The sequence below is a fragment of the Pholcus phalangioides genome, unplaced genomic scaffold (genome assembly GCF_987345545.1).
Source record: "Pholcus phalangioides strain wild (caught in Gottingen) unplaced genomic scaffold, Ppha-v1.0 ptg000022l_1, whole genome shotgun sequence".
NCBI lineage: Eukaryota > Metazoa > Arthropoda > Arachnida > Araneae > Pholcidae > Pholcus > Pholcus phalangioides.
The window spans coordinates 32,045,768-32,059,579 of NW_028301615.1; the positions used below are offsets into that span (position 1 = coordinate 32,045,768).

A 13,812-nucleotide genomic window follows, 5' to 3' on the forward strand; every position below is an offset into this window, starting at 1 on the left:
ACCCATTACCCAAATTTGCCGCCCTGGGCTATAGCCCGCCAAGTCTCCCTGTAAATACGCCACTGGTTCTAACTACGGAAAAAAATGGAACCATGAACCTTAATTCATTCATTGGAGTACCGTAGATGAGACTATAACGACTTATACCCACTGTCCCCATCATCTTAAATTGCCATCATTACATTTTCATCGACATATTTTTCTAAAAGCTCCTTTGGCTTACTTGATAACTTCAGAGCATGATGTGCGAATGCAAGATGTTTGTCAAAGATTTCTCCAGAAGATCTGAGTGTGTTAAAAGGATAATTATGTTGCTTTGAACGTTGATGAATGAAATCGAATTCTATTCACTTTCTTGTTTCGATATTTTTGTATTCAAGAGAAATAAGCATAAGTGTTGCTTAAAATATAGAGAAACGTTGGGCTAGGATTAATGCTGCCATCTACTGAATAGAATCAAAACTATTTGTTATCAATTTTTCAACTGAAATTGATTGTTGATTTTAAACTGGCGTGCAGCAAGAAAATGAATAATATGCGGTATGATTATTAAAAATTGTATATTTTTAAGCTTCATGGTAACGTAAATATGAGGCACCAAACTACTGGTTGATATGTTTTTGTTTCCAACTGTTATATTTACAAAAAGTAATTTGGTAACAAATAAAAAAAAAACATATTAACCGATATTTTGACTCATAAAAGCCGGTTTAGAACCAACAACCAATTTCATTTGAAGAACTATAGTAGACAGTTCTGTTTTTATTCGATAGATGGCATCAAGAAACCAGAGCTCCCTAACCAGTGGACTATAATAATTATTATTGAGGTGGCTATTATTATTTTCCTCCCTATTACTACTATTTTTTCGCTGGTTCTCAAATTATATCGCCCATTTATATGCCGGTTCGTGAAAAATTATTCACTTAACATCACCAACCTGCTAGTAGAAAAAAGATTAAAGATCACTTATTTAGACAGTCTGTGCGCAATGCGTTGTTCCGCTATTTCCAACACACAAATTTTTAAAATTCAAATAAGTTCAAGAAATGCCAAATTTCCTTAAGTTTCGTTAGCTTAGTTTCTCTTGCGAGTTTTCTCACGTCTAAGAATACGCGTATTAAGGAAAAATACGCATCTTCATGACCGATAAATAAGGCGTGTGCACGTTGTATTCTAGTAATATGCGGTATTTTATAACAGGAAGGAAATAGCACAGTGTTTGCGTACTCTGTGACCATCCACACACATTCTAACGTTATCGTTGCATATTTTCTGGCAAGGAAATTTTTAGTTTCCGCGTTCATGGAAGCGGATTCTCGTTGGCGTATATCCACACGCTCTGACATACTTTATACGCGTCTTTTTTTAAACTGCAACATTATCGTTTGTTTTTCTTGAGCAACACGATTCCGTCTCACCTTCGTAGCCTCGGGGCAGATCAACGTACTGGGTGAGAGTCGATTGATTGGCTCTGCGTGTCTCTTCCTCGTCTTTAGTTGTGTTTTCGTTAGTAATTGTAATTTTTTTATTACATGTCCCTCTTCCTTATGTTTAGATTTCCGAATCAACATTGTTCTTCGAGAACTGATGATACGTCGCGTTTAAGATGCGGATTCCGTAATGAGTTAAAATGAGAATCATTCCGGTCAAAACTTGGGACTACATGTCAATGGCACAGAGTCCAACCAAATGTTTTTGACGTAAATTAACTACTCGACTTATGAACGGACTCCGTTCCGAAAATCGTCCGTAAGTGGGAATCGTGTCAGTATTAGAGAGAATTTACTGATTTCAAGAGTTTTTTCTTTACCAATTTTCATCTCTGAATCGATTTTTCTGCCAGTGCTGTCTTTACGCATAGGCCCATCCGGGCCCCAAGTACGAACAGGGCCACCCGAAAATGAGATCTGATTAAAAATTTCTAAAGTAAGCATGCCCACAAATCGGTAGGAGGGCATTTCTAGTCAGGCAGGGGACCTTCAGAAAAATCATGATACTCCCAAGACATGCTGCCTTCGCAGTCTAAACATTACGGATTTTAAGGGTACTTCCTTCCCAAACGGTACTTTCGCGCATAGGGGCCTTCCAAAGATCACAGCGTCTCCTTTTTGACCACGATTTATTTTTGGGACCCAAACGTCCAAGAAAGCCTCCCCCCCCTTTAAATTATTAATTCTGAAATAAAGCCCCCCAAATTTCAGAATTATTGAGAATTCAAATTTGATTAAAGAAATAATTGCAGGACGGATGTGTGAAAATTCACATCATAGAGACACAGTGAAAGAAAAATATATGGAACTATAAGATTTTATATTGATGAAAATTCAGAATTACTAGAAAATTGAAGAAAATTCAGAATTACTGGAAAATTGAAGAAAATTCAGAATTACTGGAAAATTGAAGAAAATTCAGAATTACTGGAAAATTGAAGAAAATTCAGAATTACTGGAAAATTGAAGAAAATTCAGAATTACTGGAAAATTGAAGAAAATTCAGAATTACTGGAAAATTGAAGAAAATTCAGAATTACTGGAAAATTGAAGAAAATTCAGAATTACTGGAAAATTGAAGAAAATTCAGAATTACTGGAAAATTGAAGAAAATTCAGAATTACTGGAAAATTGAAGAAAATTCAGAATTACTGGAAAATTGAAGAAAATTCAGAATTACTGGAAAATTGAAGAAAATTCATAATTACTAGAAAATTGACGAAAATGCACAATTGTAGAGAAATAATTTCCGAATTGTAAAATTCAGAATCATAAAGAATATACCCCTCCGGCAGCAGGACCCTAGGCTGATATATTTGTCGGGTCCCCCCCCCCCCCCCGGAAGATTTTTGCCCGGACCGTCCTATAGTAAATTAATCGTGTGAAAAACACAGTAATGATGAAAATTTCCTGGGTCCCTAGGCCATGCCAATCCCACTCTTGAAGGGAAGTGGGGGGGGGGGGGGCTTAATTTCAGAATACATGAAAACCCAGAATTATAAAATGAATTTGTGAAATAAACGATGAATAAATAGTTATGAAATTAACAATAAAACTAACGTACTGTAATTAGTTTTATTGTTAAATTAAAAATTTACGAAAAAGAAAATATTTCAGAATAAGTAAAAATTTCAAATAAATTGATGACTTCTATTTGATTCAGAGGCAATTGGCTCGGTTTCTGATGAGCAAGCCATTGAGAAAAGGATAACCGACAACCACTAGTCAAACAAACAAAAATTGTCAAAAACAACAATTGCCGCAGATACGTAGTTTGAATGAAGTACAATTTATCTGATGAAAATGAATATTCAGTATATATGTCTTCATGTTATTTATGCCAATAAACACAATAAAAATTTACATTAAGGAAATAATAAATATTAATTTTTTAACAAAACCAAACACAATAGTTTTACCCCATTACTAAGTTGTATTACCTACTGGGCTTGATTTCGTCATGGACACGTGTGTGATATTTAGGCATATTTTATGCATATATATCCTCCAAATTTAGAACCAGTATATAATTGAAGAACTAGCTGTTATATACCCGCGGCTTCGCTCATGTGGATTTGGTAATATGGAAATTGCTTGGCGATGATTCCTTCCAATAAAATTCGAATCCCTCTTGGGTGTTGCAATTCTAGAAATACCGTCGGGGCGAGTCTCTATATTATAAAATATAATACTGACCGAATTTCATATTTATAGCTTCTAGTGGTTGGGCTCAGCTATGATTGCCCCATATAAATTTTGAACCCCCCTCCCCTCCGCGTCCCCATTACAGTATGAATTTTGAAAAAAGACCTCGTTAGTGAGTTTTCACATTACAAAATAAACCTTCTTAGTGAGTATTTACGTCATGAAATAAAACTCTACTGACGACCAAATTTCATAAACATAAACATAGTTTCAGCCGTACACAGGTGTGGTCGCACAGTGCCCCGCGTTTTGGGAGACCCGCACTTACAGTAATATTAACTCCTTTCATAAATTCTGGAATTCCTTATTTTCCTCTGGAAAGAAATGATTCTGGAGTTCTGGATTTTCATCTAGAAAGAAATAATTTGATTCTGGATTTTCATCTGGGAAAAAATGGTTCCTGATTTTCACCTGCAAGGAAATAATTCTGGATTTTCATCTAGACCATAGTTTCCCAATCTATTTCGTCCCATCGCCCCCTTTCTCAGAAATTTTTTTCTCCCATCTCCTCCCCCAACGCAATCTAACCCAGTGGTTCTCAACCTTGTGGTACTGGGATACTTCAAGGGGGCCACGGAAGAAAATGGAGAAAGCGGCCATGACAGGTGGTTTGGAGAGCTGAGAAGAAAAATTAAGGTGTGAAGAAATAAAGATTTGATATTAGTGACTAACAGTTACAGTGAGAGAGAGAATCCAACAAAACCACCCATGAAACCAGGGCCTTCTTTAGGGCATGGACCCAAACAGGCCTCACCGTCTACATTTTGAGAAGAAGCCTCCTTGAGAAGTACTTCCTTGAGAAGAAGGTTAGCGGAAGTTTTCAAAGACCGGTTGGAATCAGTAGGGGTGGTAAGTCAATGGGAAGAATTTAGTACGAAGCTGTCCTCTGTTTTGCACGACGTCATACCCTTTGTTCGAAAAAAGCGTGTTTGTACATCACACCCTCTATGGTTCACGGATAGCGTGCGGAACCTTTATCTTGAAAAGAAAAGAGCATTCAGAGAGTATAAAAGTGGACGAGGTGACCTATCATTGTTTACTGATAAAAGAAGACTGTTGAAGAAGGCGATAAGGGATAGTAAAAAGGAAGTTGAATCTAGGTTGGCAGATAACATTGGCTCTGACCCAAAATCATTTTTTCGATACGTCAATAATGGATGTAAGGGGACAGTTGGCCCCCTCTCGATAGGAGGCTCTAAGGTAGAGAGCAATGTAGGCATGTGTAGTGCTTTCAATGACTTTTTCGCGTCGGTTTTTAATGGAGATAATGATATTCGATATACGGGTGTTGCATGGGGTAATAAAACCCTCAACGATATTCAAGTAGAAGACGTGGAGGTCCTAAATCTTCTAAGAAATGTATGTGCAAGCAAAGCACCAGGACCAGATGATATCTATCCCAGGGTTCTCAGGGAAGGTGCTAATGAATTGTTGGGGCCAGTCGCACAGATATTAAGGAGTAGTGTTGCTGAGGGTATCGTCCCGAGAGATTGGAAACTGGCTAACGTTGTTCCGATATTTAAGAAGGGTAGTAGAGAAGTGGTGTCTAATTATCGTCCAGTGAGTTTGACGAGCTCCCTCTCGAAAATTTTGGAAATTATCATCAAAAGGCAGTTTGTGAACTGGATAGACGAGAATAATGTATTGTCGGATAATCAGCATGGGTTCAGGAAGGGGAAGTCATGTGTAAATAACCTCCTTTGCTTCTATGATCACGTGACTAAGGCTTTGGGTAAGAGCAAAAATGTCGACGTTGTTTACCTTGATTTCCAGAAGGCATTCGATCGTTGATAGTCTGTATCGTAATCAAACACGATCCATTGAGAGAGAATGACATTTAAATTAATTTTACAAAATTCGTAGATCATTAATAATAATTAGCGCGTGGTCCAGCTGTTGACATCGTGGCTTGAATCATATTGAACAGTCATAACATTTTGTCGTACTTTTAAAGCGCTTCATCATTTCTTTATCAAATATACGTTGCAATTCGATAACTTTGATCATTTTACGAATTTTTTATTGCTATTTTTTGTGTAATTAATGTTAATTAATAGAAGTAAAGGAATCAATTACTGGAATTCCATGACTTCCACAAAAGTAGGACTGACGGGCAGGATCGTCGTAATAGCATCATAGCCCCCCCCCCCTGAGCCAAGGGATTTTTTGGAGGCCCTACCTGGAAAATTCTCGAAAAATTCAACTACGTCTCGTTTTTCTGAGGCACCTCTTCTCTTGGGGGGGGGGGGGAAGAGGCATGCGTTAAGACGGCACTGCCTAAGGTTCGCACCAGACGTACCCCTTTTTCAGTTTTGAATCTGGTAACCCTATCCGAAGACCACATAATCCGTGTTTTCACTTATTTGTTCGATCACCCATATTTTCCGAATGATTTTGTACAAAGAAGTAATTATTTTTTCTACATAAAATCGATTCTTGCAAATGTACGAATTTTGTTACCGAAATTTCCGTCTCATAAAAAAATTTCATGCCAAAAAATGACAAAGAACTCTCTGTTTCATCATCTCATGAGTTGCCTGAAATTTCGAGATTAAATGGCAGCACCAACAGTATATAAATCAAGCCTTTGGAGAGAGTAGGTGGTCTCCGCCTTGGCAGTGCTGAGAACTGTGTCCCCCAATACCTTCCGTCGGAACATCACGTGACTCGGTGAAAACAAACATGACCCCCCTCCCCGTTATTTTCTTATGGCATAAATAGGAGTTTAAAACAATAAATGAAAAAATAATTTCACAGCATGGACGAGATAATTCCAAAATTAATGAAAGTTATAATCATTAATGGAAGAAAATATTGTAGAATTAATGTAAGAGAGAATTACAGCATTGATAAAAGCGATAATTCGAAAATTAGTGAAATAATTAATGAAAGAGATTATAATAAAATTAATGAAAGAGATAACAATAAAATTAATGAAAGAGATAACAATAAAATTAATGAAAGATAATAATAAAATTAATGAAAGATAATAATAAATTTAATGAGATATTGATAAAATTAATGAAAGATAATAATAAAATTAATGAAAGATAATAATAAAATTAATGAAAGATAATAATAAAATTAATGAAAGATAATAATAAAATTAATGAAAGATAATAATAAAATTAATGAAAGAGATAATTCCAAAATTAATGAAAAAGAGATAATTCCAAAATTAATGAAGGAGACAAGTCCAGAATTCATGAGATATCAGAATCAGAAAATCAATAAAAGAAATAATTCCAGCATTAATGAAAGAAACAAATCCAGAATTGATGAAAGCAATTATTTCAGAAGTAATGAAAGAAATAATAATTAATGAAGGAAATAAAATTCCAGAATTAATGAAAGAATATTCAAAAAATAATGAAGGAAAATTCAAGAAATTATGAAAGAAATGATTCCAGTATTAAATAAAAATAATTTAACCTTTTTTCATCTCTCTTTAGATGAGTTCTTCTCTCTATCCGTCTTTTAAATCTTTAAAACCCAATATTTAGAGACCGAACTGTGTACATTTCTATGTGCAAATTGCCAGGCGAGAAGTTTGTTTTGACCGAGTCACGCGATTTCCTTGCATTTGATGTCACTGCAGTCGCGGCGGCTGGATTCTCCCTCCAGTAATAAGTCCCACCAGTAATGTCGTCTGCTTCTCTCCAGGTTACTTGTTTCGGGCGTCTCCTTGTGTCCTGAAAAAATAACCGAACTGGCAGTACAAACTTCCAGTTCTGTTCGTGAGCTAAGCTTGTAAGGAACCGAACAAACCGACTTGTTGTCTGTCGTCTGCTCATTCAGAGGTTCTGTGTTTTGGAGACGCCTCCTTATGCTCAAATAAAATAACCGAACTTTTAGTTTCAATTTCCAGTTCAGTTTATGAGTTTGTTTATAAGGAACTGAGCGGAATAAAGAATATAGTTTTTTTACTTTAAACTTCATCATCACCACATGAGTCACTTTTAAATTCGACATTAGATGGCAACACATTACTATAAAGTGGAGTGTGGGAAAATTCACTTTTTACGATCTTACCTGTCTTCTGTTTGTGTCGACGTCCTTTGTTTTGGATTTCTCTTTGGGTCTTGAAAAGTTACTGAACAGGAAGTTTGATCTTTCAGGTCAGTTTATAAGCTTTCTTTATAAGGAGCAAAGTTGAATGAAGACTTTAGTTTTCTATACCTGAGCTTCGTCATCACCACATAACTTATGTGGTGATGTTATGTTAGGCTGACCATATTTCCTCGAGAGAAATACGGGACATTGGGATTCCAAATACGGGAAAATACGGGACATCGCCAATTATCGCCAAAAATGACGCCAAAACAAAACAAAGTTGCCAAATATTGTTGAAATTTCGGATAAATCACAATGGCGGAAATGATGCATTACTGCAAATTGAAGTGGATTAAAATGTATTCCACGAAAAAAAAAAGTTTACTAAACCAAGGCAAATGTGGGAGATTAGTATTCTCATATATAGATGTATCATAAAATAATATATGACTTGAAAAATAATGTCAATCTTTGACTTCAATAAAGAATAAAAATTCAAGTAGGCTTCGTGTAAAACCGGGACACTTTTGCCAAAAAGTCGGGACGGCTAAAAAAACAGAAAAAACCGGGACTGTCCCGGGAAATACGGGACGTATGGTCACCCTACACATAAGCACTTCTGATTTTGAAGTAGGTAGCAGTACCAACAATATTTTTAAAAATGAATGTGTCTTAAAGTGTATTCTAGAGTATTAAATTAATTTTAATTCCCTTAAAATTGTTAGTGCCATTGTGAATTCGCTGCAAATGCTACAAGGCAAAAAAAAAAAAAAAACTGCTTCGGCGGACGGCGTAACATTTCAAGTCACCCGGTATATACGGATTTTGTCATTGTGTAACGTAGTGACAAAACTGTTCATATGAACATAATAATGATTCATTATCAGGATTTCAAGCCCATCGGAAAATATAAATAAGAGGCCATTCAAGTATTACATAAGCAGATTTTCAGCCATTTTTGACCCCCCCCCCCTTGTCAGCAAAAGTCAGCAAAACACTGACCCGGCTCCCCCCTCCCTCGTCAGCAAGATTTCGTCAGCAGCTTAGAATATTGTATATCTTCAAAAAGGGGTGGTTGATGACGTAAGCAACCTTCAAACCCCCCCCCCCTTATCATCAAAAGGCAGCAAATCCGAAACCCCCCTCCCTCCCTTCGATGCTGACGTAATACTTGAGTGACCCCTAATCAGATTTTCAAAGAAGAAAATTATAAATTTTTTGACTTGAATTTCGATACGGTGAAAATCTGATATTTCACTGGATGTGTGACAAGCTACCTTCAAGTGGATTTTTGGTTCCTAATGTGACCGCTCTCTCGCAGGCGAACGAAGCAACGTGCGTGTTGGCTTAAACACAACACAATATTTCACATAACAGTCCGTACTATGTTTAATATACAGGACGCTTAGGTAACGGGGCATATGGCATTTTACTGGCGAACCATTGGTCCTAGAGGCATACTTCCAGTAGGAAAAATTACCCGAATAATGTGTTGTACTCAGATATTTGATTCATGTTGATAGGGGTTACATAGTTATTAAAATAAAAATGTTAACTTTTTATGCGGACACCCTGTGCCCGAAAACCCATTGGAAAGTTGTTTCCTGGTCTCCGACAAAAACATTCATCGTTTCTAAGTGCAATATTCACTGAGATATTCGAAGAAAGTTGGGGAAAAAAAACAGCATTAGATGCGAGGAAACCATTTTACCAGCATTTAATGCAGTTTTTTTCCCCCAAATTTCCTCAATTTTTCGAATTCGCATATCTCGGTGAATATTGCTCTTAGAAACGTGAAATTATTTTAGTTGGCATCGGGAAAGACAGAGCACCAACTTCTTAATTGGGTTCTTTGGCACATGGGGATGGTGTAAAAAGTTGTTATTTTTTTTTTATTTTATAACTATACAACCCCTCACAACATGAATGGCATATCTGAGTTGGACACGTGATTTGGATACTTTTTCCAGCTGGGTATGTCTTTAAGACTAACTGCTCGCAAGTAGTGCCATACGCCCTGTTACCCATGCAGTCTGCATATACACGTAAAAAGAGAAGAAATACAGTCGACTCCCGTTTTAACGAATACCGTTATAACGGAAAAAATATCGTTTTAAAGAAAACTTTTCTAATCCCCCGGATAAATTTACATAGGAACAATATAAAAATCTGAAACTTAACGAAATTTCTTTATTATTCCGGTCTCTTGGAGTTCATTATAATGGGGTTGACTGTATCCCCACCAAAAAAATCTGCAATTTGATGTGAAAGCAGTCCTTTTTATAATGATTATGTGCTTTTTACTTTTATAAATTTAGGAAGGAAACAAAAGGAAGAAAGGGTGGGGGGGGGGAAAAGAAAAATGGCCAAGAGGGGCTCGGTTGTGCATAAATGCCTCGAAATTCCACTTGTGTGCAAGGGGATTCGGGCCTTGCACTCAGTTTTATGACAAAATTTCACATTTATGAGACGTTTGACTACGGTTACGATTAACCTCTATATATATATATAGCTTTCAATATTAAAATATTTCATTTATACGAAGCACAATTTCAATTATTTGGCATTTTCATTTTGACTCGAACTCCAAATCTTTGGCATTCAGACATCATTTCCAACTATCAAATAAAACGAGGTTTTTGAAGATTGTGAAAAATGCGTCGCTGAATTGGTTTTGCATGCGTATTATCAACACTAAAAACCACAAATTTTAGTTTGACAGATACAGACCAATACATTATCTGCTTGGATTGCATATAGAAACCAATCAGCGCAAACCAAATGACGTTAAGATCGTCGTAAATATGTTTAAAATCACGTTTTTCCTGTTAAATTTAAATGAATGGCATATGAACACTTGCGATTGAGGCACAACAGCAAATTTATGCAATTACAGTTTCTTAAGTTATACAGCAATGTAGTTTTAAAAAATTTAATTTCGCGGGTATTTTTTCTCGTGTATGATTTGGTCTCTTGGAGTTCGTTATAACTGAATTCGACTTTATTTCTTTTCGGTGGAGGCAATGGGTGTTGGCACACCCCCTCCCCAAAAATTCATTGAAAAAATACCCCAGAGCAATCGTTCTTTATTCGATTTTTATAAATATATTCCCCATCAGACCACTCAGGTTTAGAAGCGTCGCGAGTTAGATACCCGGTTCGTCCTTGTCAGAAAACTTTTCTGACGCAGGGGTACAACAAAAAATGGCGACTTCACCGCAGCAAAAAATTGCTACCGCTCGGAGTCCCCCATCGAGGGGTTAGCGCACCAACCTCTCGGTGAGTATGAGAAACTAGCCTGTCGTTCGGAATCGGCAATAAATTGTAGGTCCCGGGGTCTAATTAGCCCTCGCGTGCAGAAAATGACCGTGGTGCGACAAAAATGATCAATGATCAGACCACTCAGTGCCGGTTGAAGATAGTTTTGTACTAAACTAGATGGCTATCCGTCTGCAATTGCATGAAAACGATGGGGTTTTTTTTACACACAAGCTTTCATTTCTCACCCATCTACTTCTTGGATTGCATTTACCACCAGCACTCAAAAAAATGTCAATGAATGGTCAACAAATCTTTGTCTGCTTTCTTTATGGCAGCCCTCTTTGAATGAAAAGTCTTCAAACACACACAACACTTTCTGTCTTTACAGTTACTCCATTTTGCTTTAAACCTCTTCTATAGTTTGTGTCAGGGCCTACTGTCAACCCCAAGTCGTAAACCCACCGAGATTACATGCAACGCGCTTTTTTTTATTTCCTTCCTCATGTAAATGTTACTTGAATAGCGGAAAAATGGCGAAAAATATATTCTATGAATTTTTTGTTTGAAATTAAACTTTTTTAGTCAGAGTGACTAAAAACATTTAATTCCACAAACTTCTTCGTGGCCCCTGTATCAGTAGCCGTGGCTCCCCTTTTGCCAGATTTTCATCTGTGGCCCCCGTGGAATATCCTAGGGCCCCCCTGACAAGGGCGTAGCGAGGGGAGGGGACTTGGGGGTCTGGTCCCCCCCCCGAAATGTGAGAAAATGACCGAAAAAAGCGAAAAAGATGGCCAAATCCATTGTTCTGTCACTTTGGTCCCCCCCCCGAAATGAAAGTGGTCCCCCCCCGAACGAAATTTCTGGCTACGCCCCTGCCCCCTGAGGTCATATGGCCCCCGGTTGAGAACCACTGATCTAACCCATAGGATCCTATGTTATACCTGTGGTGTATATCTAGTGCGGCCTAGAAACAACAAATAGTAGATTCAGTAGTGCCAGGAAGAGACAAGAGAAGAGATGAATCTGGCAACACGAGGAGTTGGCACTTTTGGCTAGACCACGCTGTACGGATAGGACACTCTTCCATCGCTTTACTAAAAACATGTAATTGTTCTTATATTATGTTAAATTAAAAAAAAAGGTTATAGTAGATATATAATAAAAAGCTGACTTGAGTTCTTTTCCGACGAACTCCCAAAAAATGGTGACCCAAACGTGATATCTAGACCTTCTGATCTAAAAAAAAAAACAAAAAAAACACAACCTCGTGGAGTGATCCATCAACATCCGAACATCTGCACGAGATGCGAGCGATATACAACAGGTAATGTGGCATATTCTGTATATTTAATGTATCCGTGAAATTATTTTTTAATTTCTACCACGATGCTTGAAAATAGAATCGGTGCATGTCGATATGTCACGCTGAGCGAATTTCCCTCTCAACCCATGTATATACCTATGTTATTTTTCCCGGTATTTACCGCATTTTTAATTGTTCGCATCTAAATTATTTCATTCTTCGCAACGCATAAAAACGTCATGGATGACAATTCCGAGCCGCAAATCAACCGCATTGCCATTAAGCTTCCCCCATTTTGGAAGACAAATCCCACATTATGGTTTATGCAGATAGAGGCCCAATTCTCCTTGGCCAAAATCACCGTAGATGCCACAAAATTTCATCACGTGGTATCGGCTATGGAATCCGATGTCCTCAATTCGGCAAGCGACATCATTATCAACCCTCCTGAAGGTGGCAAGTACGACGCCTTAAAGAAGCGTCTCATAGAACTACATTCAGAAAGCGAGGCTTCAAAAATACGAACCCTCCTTCAAGGCCTCGAGCTTGGTGACCAGCGTCCATCACAACTTCTCACTCGGATGCGATCGCTTGCCGGGGGTTCCGTTGGTGAGCCACTTCTGAAGTCGCTATGGTTGTCCCGACTCCCAAAAAACACGCAAAGCATTCTGGCTGCCTTAAACGAAGACCTAACCCAACTCGCCGCCGTTGCCGACAAGATCAATGATCTTACCTTTTCACCCCACGTAGATGCCGCTAGAGTGGAATCCCCCACGACGCACTTAGAAAAGCAAATTGAGCAGCTGACCAGGCAGGTGAGCGAACTTTCAGCTACTGTCCATGCGTCCCGCTCACATAGACGTTTCTCGTATCGGCGGCCGCGCAGTCGTTCCCGCAATCGCCAATACAAACCCGCCGCAAATAACTTGTGTTTCTACCACACTAATTTCGGCGAAAAGGCTAAAAAGTGTGCATCCCCTTGTGCATACTCGGGAAACTAAGCGGGCGATCGCTAGATGGCCATGACCGCGATTGCCGTATCAGCCGAATCATCTTGGCCGACCGTAAGAATAGAGTAAACTTTCTCATCGATACGGGCGCCGACATTTCGGTACTCCCAAAAATCCACCGCCCACAACAAAAGACTGATGATGGTCTAGTCCTTCGTGCTGCAAATGGCACCAAAATCTCTACATATGGCACTAAACTGCTTACTCTCAACCTAAATTTACGTCGTGCATTTACCTGGTCATTTGTAGTAGCCGATGTCGAACATCCTATCATAGGCATTGATTTCCTCAAGCATTTTAATTTGCTTGTCGATGCCAAAAACAGTTGCCTCATCGATAAAGAGACCAATATCTCTTCCTATGGTAAAACCGCTGACGTCAGCTCATCTAGCTCCAGCGTCACTATTCTTTTTGAAGCTTCCGACTTCAACCAAATACTTCTGAAATATCCAGAAATCCAAAGCCCCTCTCTTTTATCTGACAAGGC

General features: G+C 38.1%; 2 protein-coding genes across 2 annotated transcripts in view; both read left to right on the forward strand.

The window, feature by feature from the left end:
- LOC149070206 (fatty acid CoA ligase Acsl3-like) overlaps positions 1-13,812 on the forward strand; it is a 78,007-nt gene that overhangs the window by 9,900 nt on the left and 54,295 nt on the right. The gene's annotated exons all lie outside the window — the stretch shown is intronic.
- On the forward strand, positions 12,389-13,316 carry LOC149070207 (uncharacterized). Its single transcript, XM_089250089.1, has one exon. It carries the CDS (start codon positions 12,555-12,557, stop codon positions 13,314-13,316), a length of 762 nt encoding a protein of 253 aa, XP_089106215.1. The 5' UTR covers positions 12,389-12,554.

Coding starts and splice junctions, on each gene's coding strand:
- LOC149070207 (XM_089250089.1), top strand. CDS start 12,555: ATGGATGACAATTCCGAGCCGCAAATCAACCGCATTGCCATTAAGCTT.